The sequence below is a fragment of the Pipistrellus kuhlii genome, unplaced genomic scaffold (genome assembly GCF_014108245.1).
Source record: "Pipistrellus kuhlii isolate mPipKuh1 unplaced genomic scaffold, mPipKuh1.p scaffold_m20_p_2, whole genome shotgun sequence".
Classification (NCBI taxonomy): domain Eukaryota; kingdom Metazoa; phylum Chordata; class Mammalia; order Chiroptera; family Vespertilionidae; genus Pipistrellus; species Pipistrellus kuhlii.
The window spans coordinates 168,025,639-168,042,216 of NW_023425515.1; the positions used below are offsets into that span (position 1 = coordinate 168,025,639).

A 16,578-nucleotide genomic window follows, 5' to 3' on the forward strand; every position below is an offset into this window, starting at 1 on the left:
TATTTCCTCCCAGTGTGTGGCTTGTCCTCTCATTCTTGACATTGCCTTTTGCAGGGCAGAATTTTTTAATTTTTATGAAATCACAGCTTATCAGATTGTGTCTTTGGTTGTCAGAAGCCAATTCGAGCATGTCAGCAGGGCTGAATCATCTGGAAACAACTGACAGCATTTCCCCAAACCCCGTGGTTGGCAAACTGTGGCTCACAAGCCACATGCGGCTCTTTGGCCCCTTGAGTGTGGCTCTTCCACAAAATACCATGGCCTGGGAGAGTCTATTTTGAAAAAGTGGCGTTAGAAGTTTACGTTTAAAAAATGTGGCTCTCAAAAGAAATGTCAATCGTTGTACTGTTGATATTTGGCTCTGCTGACTAATGAGTTTGCCAACCACTGCCCAAACCTGAAATGGATGCATAAATGATTGCTTGCTGCCAGGCAGCTAAGGGCATTTCAATCTACTCATTATTGCCTCCTACTGGCCAAACACCTGAACTGCCTTAGGCAGTTCCTCCAATCTGACAATGGATTCTGTACACCAAACCTGGCCTTTGATGTGTATATCTCCACCTTGTCTTAGGGCAATTTGTGTTAATAAAAAGCAAGGGGTCTTGAGACAAGGGAGAATTTGGTTTCTTTAGCCAAGCTCCTCTGGCCCCCCATAATACCTTCCAAAATACCTTTCAATGGACTCTTGATTAATTTACACACAGTGCCTTCTCCAGATTCCTGAACCTTTCAAGATGCTGGATTAAGACCACTGGCATTTGGTGTTGGATCTAAAAGTTGAATACACACCCAAAGGCATCTAAATTTTTTTGCATGTTCTTATCTAGGAGTTTTATAGTTCTGTGATCTATTTTTAGTTAATTTTTTTGAAGGGAGAAGATCTGTGTCTAAATTTTTTTTAATGTGGAATGTTCAATTGTTCCAGCACCATTTATTGTGAAGACTATCTTTGCAATACAATGGTATTGCCTTTGTTCCTTTGTCAAAGATCAATTGACTACATTTATGTGGGCTATTTTGGGGTTCTTTATTGTGTTCTATTGACCTATTTGTCCATTCTCTCTCCAATACCACACTGTCTTGATTATTGCAGTTTTATAGTAAGTCTTAAAGTTGGGTAGCATCAGTCTTCAAACTTTGTGTGTGTTTTTTCCTCAATATTATGGCAACTATTCTGGGTCTTTTGCCACTCCACATAAACTTTAGTATCAGTTTGTTGATATTCACAAAATAACTTGCTGGGATTTTTATTGGGATTGCCTTGAATCGATAGATGATAGTTATTGACTTAGTAAAGACAGACAAAAAATCATCTGCTAAGATCTATGGTAAGAACATAAAATTGTGTAGAAGGAAAAATAAATTTGTTTAAGGTTTGCTGTCACGCCTCACACTGTAACAGTTTGGACACAGTGTATGGCGAGTGCTTAGGTGAGATGGAAAGGTATTTACATGTGTGGGTGGGAGATATGAACAGGTAGAGACCACACTCACATCACTTTTTTACAGTATGTTGTCATAATTGTTCTATTTTATTTTTATTTATTTATTTTTAAGTATATTTTATTGATTTTTTAAAAATTAATTAATTAATTAATTAATTAATTTTTTTACAGAGAGGAAGGTAGAGGGATAGTTAGAAACATTAATGAGAGAGAAACATGGACCAGCTGCCTCCTGCACACCCCCTACTGGGGATGTGCAACCAAGGTACATGCCCTTGACCGGAATAGAACCTGGGACCTTTCATTCCACAGGCTGACGCTCTATCCACTGAGCCAAACCAGTTAGGGCTATTTTTAGTTATTTTTGTTAATCTCTTACAGCGCCTAATTTCTGGATTAAACTTCTCATCGCATGTATGTATGCATGTATGTATGTATAATATGTATAGGAAAAAACATAGTACAGGAGGCTTTGGTTCTATCTGTGGTCTCAGGCATCCACTGGGGGGTCTTTTTTTACCCCCTCTCAGAGCACCCTGACTCTGCTGTTTCTCCTCAAGGGCTGGCTGGGGGGAGGCGCAGAAAAAGTGATGATTTTCTTGTGGTCTCACCAGCTGGGTTCATTATCTGGCATTTGGGGGCTGCTTGAGGGCCAGGGAGACTAATGATGACCTGTCTCCTTCGCCTCCTTCACCTTGCACTTCCACCTGCCAGCTTGGGCCTGCCAGGTTCCCTTAGCGCCTTCTTTCCACGTTAGAAACTCTTCTGGGTGTTGGCATAGGTCTGCCTCCCCTGACCTCCTCTGGCCTTCCCTGGCCTCCGCTGACCTCCTCTGGCCTCCTCATCCACGGCAGCCTGGATGCTCCTGGCTGCCCGGAGGCCGGACTGGATGGCAGTGTCCAGCCAGCCTTGGGGCAGGCAGGTGTGCTCGCCCGCGAAGTGGACGCGGCCCTCTGGCTGGGAGAGGAGCCGCAGAGAGTCCTTCGACTGGAAGGGTGTGAACTCGGCGAAGGCGCCCGTGACGAGGGGATCCAGGGACCAGTGCTTGAGCGCAGAGGAGGGGCACAGGTGCCGCAGCGTCTCCTTGGGTACCCGGTGCACCGCCGCCAGGTCCTCCAGCACCATGTCCACCACCCGACCACGCTTCATGGCCGCGAGGAAGAGGGAATCGTTGCCCAGGGTGTAGGAGGCCAGCAGGGCCCCCTTGCCGCTGGGAAGGCGGTGGCTGGGGTAGAAGATGTAGCTGGAGGGCCCGTCGGTGATGGAGGCCCCGCCCTGAATGCCATCCCGCTCCCAGAAGGGCTCCGCACAAGCCAGGACCACCTTGGTCGCGCTGACGTAATGGACCGAGCGGAGCGCGTCCACCTTGCCCGGTGAGAGTGGCGGCTCGAAGGTGATGAGGCCGGTGGCGCCGGCTGAGGCGGAGATTACGACAAAGTCCGCTGTGAGGCTGCGCAGGGCAGCGCTGGACTTGCCCACCCGGTAGGAAACGCGGACCTCGAGCCCATCCCTCACCACCGTCTCCACCCTGGAGCCCAGGCGGATGGTGCCAGGCTTTAAGCTGGCACCGAGGCCTTGGGGAAGCTGGTCGAAGCCACCTGTGATCTCGCTAAAGCTGCAGAGGTGAAGAGAGAGGAGAGGGTCAGGGGGAGGGCGGGGGGCAGGAGGCCAGGCTGCCCAGTCTCCAGCAGGGCTCCTGGTCTGAAAGGGGAAGACACTAGCTTCACAGGCATACGTCATACACCATCTTAACCCATCTCTGGGAGGGAAGGGTTATCCTTGAATTTTATAGCTCGGAACACTGACACCCAGAGTAAAGGGGGTTTCCCACCACGACAGGCCCTGGATTCAGGCGCTGTGCAGTCTGCATCCGGGGAGGAATCCTGCAGACCCGGGTTTGGATCCAGGCTCCAGCCCTCGGCCCAGCTATGCGAACTGGGCTGTTTCATCATTTCGCTGGGCCTCGGAGGCCTCACCAGCTCTGAATAATATAGTACCTATCTTCTAGGTGATGGTAAGATTCAATGGGATAGCGTTTGGACCGTGCTTAGGGCAGTGCCTGGCACATAGTAACTGCCCAGTGATCAAAGCTCCCTTTCTCTGCTCTGATTGGAGGAAAGGGGAGATTTGAGTTCTGGTTTGATCAGTCTTACTCATCATCTTTGAAGAAGAGGATGTCAGATTTCCCGGATTCTAGGAACGACTTAAAGAATTCAGTATCCTCCTTCATCACGTCACTGATCATCCTGACTGCTCCGGGGTTCAGCATCCCTTCCTTCAGCAGGCGAGCCTGTGGGGAGGCAGAAACGCCGGACGGAGGGCCCCATATGTAGGAAGGGGCTTCAGCAGGGCCCAGGTCAGGCAGGGGGTGGGCCTGGACCCCAGGGAGGTACAGGCAGGGCAGCGGGAAGAGAGGTCCTGGTAGGCAGGGGACCACCTCCAGAAGCTACGCCAAACACACCCACCCCTCCATCTCTACCTCTGCCTCACTCACCTTGATGGAGTCAGAAGAGTTCATCAGGTGGCTGCAGTTGATATTTTTCAGACTTTGTTCGGTCTGCAATAGGGCAGGAAGGGGAAAGCAGCTTTAGATTAAAGCTAATTGTCCGGAAGCAGTATTCCTGGGCTCTCGGGATGTCCCTTTGAAGAGAGAGGAGACAAAAAGGTGGGGGAGGAAAGGACCCAAGGAAAGACCCTTCTGGGAGCTCCTAAATGCTTCTCTTTCTCCTAAAGTCACCCCTTCGTTTAAAGGTTTGTGGAGACTAAAAATCTTTTTAAATATATATTTTGTTGATTTTTTTTTACATAGAGGAAGGAATAGAGACAGAGGACTAGAAACATCAATGAGAGAGAAACATCAACCAGCTGCCTCCTGCACACCCCCTACCTGGGATGTACCCGCAGCCAAGGTACACGCCCTTGACTGGAATCGAACCTGGGACCCTTCAGTCCCCAGGCCGACGCTCTATCCACTGAGCCAAACCGGTTTCGGTGGAGACTAAAATTTAAGGTGAAGACATTTACTGAAACCTAGCGGGATTGATTCAATACCAAGGATTCCTTTTCCTTCTATTGCCACTGATCAAGCAACTCCTGGTCCACCCAGGGACGGAGGATACAGGGTTGGGTACCAGGGTTGGGGTGGTAACCTTCTTAGGGTGTGTTAGAAGGAAGGCAGACAATCCGGTGAGTATCGGATCAAAGTCAGGTGACTGGGTCCATCCACTAACTTGCATGGTGACTTCGGGCCAGACCCTGTTCTCTCCCAGCCCAGGGAGGGCTGAGGCAGGGGGCAAGCTGGCAGTGGGCTGGTGGGAGAGGTTCTCAGCATGGTCGCCCTTCTCTGTGGGGTTCCTGGAGTAGCCCAGAATTTCTGGGTTGGCCTTGACCTCTCTCATGCGATAGCGTTGTCCGTTGATGAGGTACCAGGTGTTGGCATTGTAATGGATGAAATTGTTCAGCTTCAGGCCCAGCTTCTTGACATAGGTGTGAACCAGCCTGGAGAAAATACAGACACTAACACGACACCCATCCCAATGGCACCGCCTTCCTGCTGTCTGCGCAAGAAGGAGCTATTTCCAGGAAAAGTAGTTTCTTCATGTGGCCCAGGGAACTCAGACAAACTCCTTCCTCATCTCTACCCCTATGTCTTCTTGCTGTGGCCTTAGTTCATTTCCTTCTGTTTTTGCAAGAACATAGACAATCATATTCTCTCTCACACTTAAGCAAATGCATACATACCATCCTCACTCTTCCCAACCCAGGCTAACACACACCCAATACACCCAGGCTTATACACACCCACACACTACATCCTATCTCACTTTCCCATATGGATTCATGTACACATTTATTTGGGTAACATACTGTCCTACAAACACATCCCCTCACATAAAATCACAGACAATGCACAATCATACAGGGCAACAATCACAAACTCAGTCACAGCAACTTATATCACAGACAAGCTCACACACAGGCACACACACCATCATAATCAGACATATTTAGTCAAATACAAATCTGTATACACTCATGATTTCCAATTGTGAAGACCCACATCCCTAGTGATTCAGGGTTCGAGCTCTAGAGAAGGGCCGCACACAAATGACTGAGACAAAACAAGAAATAATAATTTGGAAATTGGGGGCCAGGTGGTAGCCCAACACAAGAAGAAGGTGGGGAATAGAGAGGCCACCCATCACCGAATGAAGGCCCTTTAGGAAATATCAGTGTATAGGATTCAAATATAGGACCAGAGGCCCGGTGTTTCAGACAGTATTTGAAATCCCACTTTCCATTCCTAGGTGAGTTCGAGGCTGCATCTAAAGACTTCTAGTTTGGGTTAATTCACTTGGGTTTTGTTTTAGCTTTAGGTGGTGTTTTGAGGGAAATCTCAGGTTCTGTTTATACTTTAAAAAGAAGTCATATTTTCCCCAGCCTCACAGTTTTATTCCCAGTCAAGCAGAGCATGGGATGAGGGTTTGGGGCTTTGATCCCCAGTAGGGGGTGTGCAGGAGGCAGCTGGTCGATGTTTCTCTCTCTCTATCATTTCCTTTCTTTCTAAAAATCAATAAAAACATATTTAAAAAAAAAGAAGTCATATTTTTGGAGGTATGTGGGATACTAGCTGAGGGGTCTTTTTCTTAGAAGCCTCAGAATCGGGGTTCTAGGAGTTGGGTACAGTTTTAGGGTTAGGATTAGGGTGGGAAGTCAAGCATTTTCTTTTGTGTCAGTCATGCCCCTGATCTTGAGGAGCTTTGTCACTTTCTCCTGGGAGAGGCCTGGGTGAGTCACTTAATATCTCTGATCCCAGTGTCTTAACTTGTAAGTGGGAAACATCAGAGTATCAAATGGCAATAATGAAATAATACACATACCCTGTTTCCCCGAAAATAAGACAGAGTCTTATATTAATTAAATTTTTCTCCCAACTCCCTAGTTGCACCAGGTCTTATTTTCAGGGGATGTCTTATCTTTCCATGCGCTAGGTCTTATTTTCGGAGGATGTCTTATTTTCGGGGTAACATGGTAGTAAGGGTTCAACAAATGGCAGCTGTTATCATTGGAGAGCTAACTGCGGTATAATTGACATGTAAGAAGCTGCCAGTATTTAAAGCATACAACTTGATGAGTTAAAGGTAATGATCATCGTTATTCGTTTAGGATCTTCCACTTTCCCTGTGACCCTGGGCTCTGAGGATAGGGACTGGTCTCTGCCAAGTGGGAGACCAGTGCTAGTCCTGACCTGCAGGATCCAATCCGATGGGACAGTGAATCTGGACGGGCTCTAACTCAATGGCAGCAGGGCCCACCCTGCCTCCTCCTAAGCATCCCTCCTTGCCCTCCCTCCATCCCTTCCCCAGGACTTACCTGTGGGACTTGGGGATTCGCATGGGCCCCAGTTCGTGGTACCAGCCCTCCTTCTTGTTCCTGATTGTGACCACCCGGCCCCCGATGTGGCTGCTGGCTTCCAAGACGGAAACCTGGGGTCCCAAGAAGCTGCTGTCATTCCCAGGACCAGGCTCTCCCCACCCCACTCTGTACTCCTACCCCCACTCAGTCACAGGCCCTAATCTGGAACTCCAGCACTGGGTTCCTGAATGTGCGGGATAACCAACCGCGAGGGATAGGGAGCGCTCAGGGAGGGAGCGCTCAGGGAGGGAGCGCTCAGGGAGAGTAATGGGAGTGAGGCAGAAGAGCCCCACAGGGGCAGGGGACAGCATGCCTCTGGGTCTTTACCTGTTAGCAAACCCCTTCTCTACTTTTGTTTCTAGGAGAACACAGGTTGCAATTAAAGTCAAGTCTCAGGGGAGTTTTGAGAAACAAGAACTAAGGGCTGAGAGACCCAGTGGGTTATGTGCAATTGTTTTCTTTTCTTTTCTTTCTTTCTTTCTTTCTTTCTTTCTTTCTTTCTTTCTTTCTTTCTTTCTTTTTTTATATATTTTATTATTTTTTTTACAGAGAGGAAGAGAGTCAGAAACACCAATGAGAATCATCAATCAGTTGCCTCTTGCATGCCCCCTACTGGGGATGTGCCCTCAACTAAGGTACATGCCCTTGATCGGAATCGAACCTGGGACCTTTCAGTCCTCAGGCTGACTCTCTATCCACTGAGCCAAACCGGTTTCGGCTGCAATTGTTTTCTTTATCTTTTCCCACCCAAGCAAAGCAAACCCAGAGGCAAATGGCTGAGGCCCCTCCAAAGCCTGCTCACCTGGTGGCCAGCATCCTGCAGGGCCTTGGCTGCCACCAGGCCAGACATGCCAGCTCCCACCACCACCACACGCTTGGGCAGTGGGGAGGTGTGGAGGCCCTCCTGGGCTGTGACAACGATGGACTCGTACTCAGGGTCCAGGAAGCAGTTGGCCAGGTCCTCATGGTGGCCGAGGCAGCCGGAAGTAGCCAACAGGAGCCCCAAGACCAGGATTCCTGGAGCAGAGAAAGGAATGGGGGCTGTCTTTCTGGGGCCCAGGTGTTTTATCCCACCTGCCCAGGTGAGCTAGGCTGTGTGAACGAGTGGGGATGGTAAGGTCAGGCAGTGTCTGTTGAATGTGTGGTTGTAAACACTTCATGTTTGTGATTGTGTCTCTGGTGGGGTGAGTGTGTTGTGTGGGTATGAATGTGTGTGTGAGCCATGCTGGTGTTGTATGATTGTAAATGTGGACTGCAAGTTCCTGTGTTTGCATGTCATTGGATGTGGGAAGCTGTCCATGGTCTTCACGAGCAGAGAGGTGTGGACAAGGAGCCCAGAAGGCTGGTGAACCTTGAGCCCTGGCAAAGGTCAGAGCTATGCACTAACTGTTTAGTGGAGACAATGGTAGCTGAAGCAACTTCCCAGCCAGATAGTTAAGTAAGTCCTTACTGATAAGATAGTCTGTCTGTAACTGGAAATTGCCTGCCTAAGAGCTAATGGTGTATCCCAAACTGAATAAAACGATGGAAAGGCCTGAGCCCAAGTGGAGTCCTTCTTCTTGTGTTGGGCTCCCACCTGGCCCCCCTATTTCCAAATTATTATTTCTTGCCTTGTCTCTGTCATTTGTGTGCGGCCCTTCTCTAGAGCTCGAACCCTGAATCACATGGGATGTGGGTCTTCACAATTGGAAATCATGAGTGTATACAGATTTGTATTTGACTGTAAATATGTCTGCTTATGATGGTGAGTGTGCCTGTGTGTGAGCTTGTCTGTAATATAAGTTGCTGTGACTGAGTTTGTGATTGTTGCTCTGTATGATTGTGCATTGTCTGTGGTTTTATGTGAAGGAATGTGTTTGTGGGACAGTATGTTACATATGTGTACATGAATCCATATGGGAAAGTGAGGTAGGATGTAGTGTATTTGTGTATATGCCTGGGTGTGTTGGGTGTGTGTTAACCTGGGTTGGGAAGAGTGAGGATAAATGGTATGTATTGCTTAAGTGTGAGAGAGAATATGGTTGCCTATGTTCTTGTATTTAATTCTGTGTGTGCTTTTGAGTATAAGGCGGGGTGGGGGAGCCTGAAGGTATCTGTGTCCTTTGAGAATATGTATGTGAGAGGACGGTGTGTGTGTGCGTGTGTGTGTGTGTGTGTGTGTGTGTGTGTGTGAAGTACATCTGTCTTCAGGGAAAGGGAATAGGGAATTGTGACCAGTTTCTCAGTGATATCACTAGCCCTGAGGGACCTTGGTATCTCTTCCTCGGCCTCAGTGTTTTTTCCAAAGCTCTCCAGGTTTTCTAGCGTGCAGCAGAGATTGAAACCAGAATTGGTATAGAACATGCAATACATCCTATTGCCTGTTCTTAAAGGGAAAAGCCAAGAGCTGGGGTAAGGGTATATTGTGCCCCTTGCACTAGCTCAGGTGAGAATCCTTAGTCTCTTTGTATAGGTGGGACCTCTGAGGTTCACAAAAGAAAAGGGATCTTCAGGGGCTGCCCTTCAGAAGAGGCGGGGCACCCAGCTGCTCCCAGTGCAGGCCCTTCCCAATGCCAGGAGAGCCTCCTGCAGGGATGACTTCTCAGAAAAGAGGGGAGGGGTACCCATGTCCCAAGCCTCCCCCTCTTTCCCTCCCCGAGGCCTACTTCAGCCTCCCTAGCCCATTCTCCACCCCTGACACATTTTTCCATCTCCTTGAGCTGCCACAGTTCTCTCTCAGACCCCATGCCCTTCCTCTTGAATGGGCCCAGCCCCCAGGCTCATCCCTATATCCATTCTCTTGACTCACTTTCAATATCTGAAAGTAGCCCCTAGCCTAGTTCCTGTCACATCTCAGTCCCCATCCTCCTTCCCCTTGCATGGCCCTATATCCAGACTGCTCTTTGGGTCCATCTCAACTCTCTCAGCCATCCCACCCCTCAATATAGCTCTTGTCTCTGTTTCAGAGTTCAATCCCTCCTTCCTCTGCTGCCTCTCTCAGACCTAGAGAAAGGACTTCACTTACCCCTCATCTTGGCCATGGACTTGCAGCTCATGATGGGCCCTGGGCAGCTCTCCCTCTTTATGAGCAGCCAGCTCCACCTCAGCAGTAGCTGCCCTCATTCCACCAGCCTGCCCCAGGGCACTATTGGCTGGGCCAAGCAGAGAAGGAAGTGTGCCCTCAAGGCCTGGGCTGTCAGGTGAGGTGTCCACAGTGACTCAGTCCCATCCCCAGCCTCATGTGTGCATCCCCACCTTCTCCAGACCTGTCTCCCAAGGAAACCACTTCTCCCAGCCCAGATCCTGGCACCACACCCGAGTGCCAATGTACAGGAGGAACCTCGTATTTTTTCTCAGAAAAGATGTGTGGGAGGGATCATAGAGGACCAAGTCCTCGTGTGATTTGAAAACGACTTCATTTTTAACTGACTTTTTAAATTAAGTTTCATCTTGGTTTTTGTTTATATTGACTTGACTGAGTATAGAATTCTACCATTTTCACTGGAGCTTGGAAGGCTCAAACACTGTGCCCCTGGCCTCTTCAGAGAATTTGACCAGCAAAAACATTCTTATGTGCAGTTCATGTCTGTGCTCCCAAATGTCTTCAGTTTTTTTAGAATCCTGTGTTCTGGATAGAGTCTAATGCTAATTTTGTTTCTTGTTTTTGTATGTGCTTGTTTGTTTGCTTGCAGGTAATCTCTAGTCTTCCTCACAACTGGAAGCATATAAAGATTTTCCCTTTTTTATAATTCTGAAATTATATGAAGTCATGTTTGGATCTCCACCCCCCTCCCCACCCCCCCACCATCTGGATGGCAGACAGGGTTCTTTGGGTCTGAAAACTTAAGACTTTGCCAGCTCTGGCAATTATCTTCCTATTTTTATCAGTTATTTCTAGTTTTGTTCTAGAATTCCTATTGGAATCTTTTATTTTTTTCCTTATACTTTCGCTTCTTTATCATTTTATCTAAATTTTGAAAGTGACCGTTATATAAATTGTATTGTACTGGGTATATTCTACAACTTGTTTTTCTTTTATATATAACCCACTAGAATTAATAATTACTTAATTATTCATGGCCTGAGAGGGCAGTGGGGCTCCATTGTGCAGAATGATGTCTATGGAGAGATGACGAAGGGCCTTCCTTGGGTGTTCTGTGGAAGAAGGCCATGGCTAGAGCTGGGAGCACGGAGCTGTGAAATGCATGGCCCTGTGTGGTACAGGAGAGGCCAGGGCAGTGATCTCTTGTACTCATGCATGTCCCAACCACAACCCACCCCCAGATTGAGGATGAACACCATGTCCCAGGCCTCTAGCCCTAAGCAGAATTTGATCTGTAGAACTTTCTTGTGCACAGTTCATGTCTGCGCTCAGGATCACTTGAACAGACTGGTCTCCAAGTGGCTCTTGATGCAAGATAGTTCTGTCCACATCAACAGAAGAGGGGTTGATGTTGCCGGTGGCCATTTGGGAAAGGTCAAAGACTCCGGAAGCATCCTTAATGGCACCATGGAATGTACCCAGGTCCTCATGGTGCTCACAATCCCCTCCAAACACACAGAGCATGTGTGTGTAGTCCCACAGACCCGTGTCCCCACCTAATTTCACACTTCACTGGTCAGTGTGTGCCCCCAGGAACCATTCAAGAAACCAACCTGCCCTAGCTGGTTTGGTTCAGTGGATAGAGCAGCAGCCTGTGGATTGAAGGATCCCAGGTTTGATTCCAGTCAAGGGCACATGCCTGGGTTGTGGGCTCAATCCCTGGTAGGGAGTGTGCAGGAGTCAGCCCATCAATGATTCTCTCTCATCATTGATGTTTCTATCTCTCTTCCTCCCTCTCCCATCCTCTCTGAAATCAATAAAAATATATTAAGAGAGAGAGAGAGAGAGAGAGAGAGAGAGAGAGAGAGAGAGAGGGAAACCCACCCACCCCATTGTCAAGGAGGGCTGGAGAATGTACCCTGGAAGGATCCTTTGATAATATCCTGCCTGTTCACTCTCCCCCACAGCCCACCCCTACACACACACACACACACACACACACACACACACCCCTCTTTGTCCTTCACGCGGGGCAGTCCTGGAGCAGAACTGGGAGATTGGGGCCAGGCTCACTAGAGATCAAAGGCACTTTGGGAGGGAATGTCCTCAGAATGGGAGCAGCTGCCCTTCCCCCATCAACCTACCAGCAGCCCATTCCGGAGAGGCCCCCATTCCCCATCAGAGCATCCAAATGTGAGGCCAGGGACCACCCAGGAGAGCTGCTCAGGCCTTGGCAGAACTAGGAGCTATGTTGTGTGTATGTGTGTGAGTGTGTGTGTGTGTGTGTGTGTGTGTGTGTGTGTGTGTGTGAGGGTATCGGCTACCTCAGTTTTCTCATCAGTACAGTGGGGAACAGAGACAATCCTGTGACCTGGGCCCCTCCGATCCTGACTTCTGCTTTGGGGCTGACCAGTAGACCTAGGGAGTGTGTTCTTTGTGCTCACACAACCTCTGCCCGTGCAACCGGGCCCAGAACACCCGTTCCTGGAGAGGGAGTGCTGGGAGCAGCGAAGAGAAGCTGCGAGGCACCAGAGAGCCTGTGCAGCCTCCTCTAGCTCAGCCACGGAGGAGTGAGCCAGGTCCCTGCCCTGGGACTGTCCCGGCCACTGAGCAGCAGTCATCACACACACAGATCAGACACAGGGCTGCAGCCCCACGAGCTGAGGACTCAGGACTGGTGTTTGGAGACGAAGGGAAGGCTCCCCCAGTAAACACAGGCTGGGTACACACATGGCTCTCAGTACTGTAAGGCGACTGAATGAAAGCCACACAAGTGGGTGGGTGGATGGATGGATAGATGGATGGATGGGTGAATAAATGTTGGAGGCCATGCATTCATGTGGGTTGAAACCCTCTGCTTGCCCAGGCTGAGACTTCTTGGGGATTGTCCCTGCTCTGACCCTGGTGTGCATCCTTCCCCCAGCAGGCTGCAGCTCCCCAGGAAGGGGCCAGGACACCCTGTGACACAGCCACCAGGTGACCACGCTGTGCTCGGTGAACATTCCTGAGAGCGGAGTAGTGATGTCCACCTTCCCCTCAGACTGAGAACTCTTCACAGGCATCTTCAGTGTCTGGCTCAGATTTCTAAAAGATTAACTAAAGAAGGTAGCTAGAGACTGGGATGCCAGGAGACAGGCTTTTATTGGAGAGAAGGGTACCTAAGCCGGCTGCTTCCAAAAAGAAAGAGGCCTGAAGACACCCGGGGGGTCTACTTTTAAGGAGAGGATAGGGGACGGGACTTACAGTAGTAAGCACACACTGATTGATGATTAGGGACCTAAGGACTTAGGAATCGGGGGGCTTAGGATATTTGGCAGGTGCTAATTGGTGGGTCAGTGCTCAGGTATGTCTGGCCCCAGGTGGGGTTTGTGTCTGTCCATCAATTGGAGGAAGGGAGGATCTATCAATTTCTTCCTCCCTCCATCCCATTGTTCTCCAGAAGACAAGGGATTGCAGGCAGGCCGGCCACTTTCTTGTTATGTGGCCTTAGGTCATTCTTTCTGGCTCAGCCTCAGTTTCCTTATATAAAGTGCAGACAAAACTGCCTTCTTTGCTTTACTGGATGTGGGTTGTTACCATCCTAACTAGCTAGTTAATATTAATAACAGGAAGAAGGCGAAGGAGAGGCCAGACGTTGTAAGCATGCTCCTCTGGGCAGCTTCACCAGGAAGCGGCAATTTCACACTTCTCAAGGAGCCACCTGTCCCTTTTCTGCAAATCACGGGGGAAAGGGGTCCAACCAAGGGGAAGATGGGCGCATGCTCAGTGAAGTTGGGGTGATGTAGGGAAGGTTAGCTAGACATCTGTCAGTCTAGCCTGGGGAACAAAGATCATTGGCCAGCATGGCAGAGCCACTGCCAGCATGTGAAATCCGAAGGCTTAATTGATTAAGCTCCTGGTTATAACCTGAAACAAAGAGTTATCTCTCGCCAAAACCAGTTTGGCCCAGTGGATAGAGCGTCAGTCTGTGGACTGAAAGGTCCTAGGTTCGATTCCAGTCAAGGGCATGTACCCAGGTAGGGGGTGTGCAGGAGGCAGCTGGTTGATGTTTCTCTCTCATCGACATTTCTAGCTCTCTATCCCTCTCCCTTCCTCTCTGTGGAAGATCAATAAAATTTAAAAAAGGAAATAAAGAAAAAGAATTCTCTCTCTCTTGCTCCTCTGGCTTCACTCCTGCTTCCTTGCACTCACTTGCTCCATCACCCACACTAGTAGGCCACGTGGCCCTAGAAACTCCATACAGACCCCACACACAATGGACTGCAGCTGGGAACACAGGTAAGCTACCAAGTGCAGGACCGGGCTGTGCTGTGATATAGAGCAAAGTCTCCAGGCAGTGGCTTTAATTCTAGCTGTGCTACAGACAAGATGGGAATCTATGGCAGAATGGAGGGCGATGACACCATGGAGGGGAGCTCCCTTCATGTTACTGAGAGGGCAGGGCAGGGCGAGGATGAGCTCCCGACTCCGCCCCACAGGGCGAAGTTATCCCTAGCCCTCACCCAACCAATCAGGGTTAGCCGAGGCAGTGACATCACCACCGACCAGAGTAAAACCCCTGGACTGGGAGAAGTTCGCTCTCTCTTCCGCCATGCTGCCAGCATGGGTGGGAGGGGCCCATGCTAGCATGGAGAAGGCTCTTTTGTTTATTGCATCGGACTCGGCTCCCTGGTGGTCCTTGAGGATCACGAAGTCTGGGCATAACAATTAGAATATCTTTCATTCCCTTCTCCCTCTCGGAAGGTGAGGAGAGACACTTGGGGGAGGCAAAATAATCTCATTCTATATGAGGTTGGGTCAGATTTGCTTTGGTAAACACCACTCTATCTGTAGGTTCATTATCAAAAGAGGTCAATTTGTAGGCTCCCAGACTAGTGGGCTGTTTGATCTCTAAACATGGGCAATTTTGATATGAACTTCAGCTCTCAAAAGTTCTGTCAATGCTGGAGATTCTATTATCATATTTTTCACTGATTGATAGCCCCCTCCACTTTGTTAAACTTTCATGGAAGTCTGGGCATAACATTACGTCATCAATACAGCTTTCCTGGATACCTCATCCTGGGGAGGGAGGGAGGGTGCGGCGCTCAGGAAATTCTTGTTCCTGCTGCACCCCAAGAAGCCCACTTCCACCATCAACAGGCGGGGACACAGAGGGCACCTAACCCATAACAGGGTCACTACTCCTCCCTCCACATCCCCCTCCCTCAGAGCCCAGGATCTTCCTTCGCCTGTCACACTCTCACCCACTCCTCCCTTATGTCTGCCTCTATACCTGCACTTGCAGGCCTCTGAGAGCCGGAACTGGGTCTCCCTCCTCTCTGTGTCCCCTATTGCCCAGGATTGGCCAACACATGGTCCAGCACATGGCCTGGAAGGAAATGTTCACTGAATGGTTAAGTGATGAGTGAGAGCATTTGGTTAACCAGAAAGGTGTTAACCAAAAGTCTGCCACCCTGAAGCTGGTTTCTGGGATATGGATTTTTTTCAATGTTTATTAAGAAATAAATGACTCAGAATCGTTGACCCTCCCCCATTAATCCGCTTGAGGAAGGAGATCTTGGGAAAATGCCCCAGCCTAATGTGAACTAAGTATAGTGGACAAGGGAACCTCAGGCAGGGACCTGTTAGCTAGACACCCCCTGTGCCCCGTTGTTTCTGAGTTCCCTAGGAAGGATTTTCCTGCCACGTCTGCCTGCCTGCCGCTCTTCCTCAACGATGACCTGCGAATCACCCATATCCTCCTGAAATCTAATACCCTGTCCGCCGCCCCCCTTTCTTCTTTCCCCCAAAATGTCTTACACACCCAATGCTGACTCACTGTCTTTGGTATTTTCATGTATTTATTATGTCTATGTGACTTTCCCATGCACATGTATTACATTTTTATTTTCTTCCTGTTACTCTGTCTCTGTTAATTTGGTCATTAGCCAGCCAGAAGAACATAGAAGGTGGGAGGAAAAGTATTAATATTTTTTGGCTCCCTCTAGGGCTGTGCGAACATGAGGGCTTTTGTCAGCATTTTATATCATAGAAGTTCAGGACTGGAACATATCTTACAGATGGACTGAACACCCATTGCCATCAGATGAGGAAACTGAGACGATGGAACAGACTGCAGAGATCACTCATGGAGGCTGCCCTGCTTGCACCCCATCTAGAGTCTCCTGGCTCACTGCAGACAAGGGCTTCCTCCAGGGCCCCTCCCAGGTCACTCTCCTCAGACCACCCTCCCCCCTTGCATGGCTCAAGCCAGTGTACACACAGGGAAGACCAACTCCAGAGTCCCTGCCTTCCTCCTTCGGGTCACTGCCTTCCAAAGACACCTGGGAGCCATGGGGGCTGGAGATGGGGCGCTGCTGTGAGAGGCTGTGCAGTCTGAGTGCACGTGGAAGGCAGCGGCAGTGAGAGCAGCCTGTGCAGGTTCCAGCCAGAAGCTTAGCTGGGGAGTTCTCAGTAAAGCCCTGGGCAATGCATCTAGCTTGGACGTCAGAGCCAGACTGGCCTGACTTTAACTTCTGACTCTGGTAAGTGAGTTACTTGGGCAATTACCTCTTCTATGAGCTTGTTTTCTCACCGGGAATATAGGGATGTTAATCCTTACCTGATAATATAGAGATGATTCAATAAGAACATAAGCAAAACAGTCTGTTATGGATTGAATGTTTATGTCCCTCCACCCAAATTTATATG

General features: G+C 49.2%; 1 protein-coding gene across 1 annotated transcript; it reads right to left on the minus strand.

Moving 5' to 3' along the window:
* Positions 1 to 2,201: 2,201 nt before the first annotated feature.
* On the minus strand, positions 2,202 to 9,898 carry LOC118723116 (L-amino-acid oxidase). The gene is made up of 7 exons (XM_045583834.1): positions 9,868 to 9,898; positions 7,666 to 7,880; positions 6,822 to 6,934; positions 4,679 to 4,946; positions 3,943 to 4,005; positions 3,602 to 3,738; positions 2,202 to 3,144 (listed from the first exon to the last, which is right to left on the minus strand). The coding sequence occupies exons 1-7, from the start codon at positions 9,896 to 9,898 to the stop codon at positions 2,202 to 2,204; spliced, it is 1,770 nt and encodes a 589-aa protein (XP_045439790.1).
* Between the last annotated feature and the right edge of the window lie 6,680 nt (positions 9,899 to 16,578).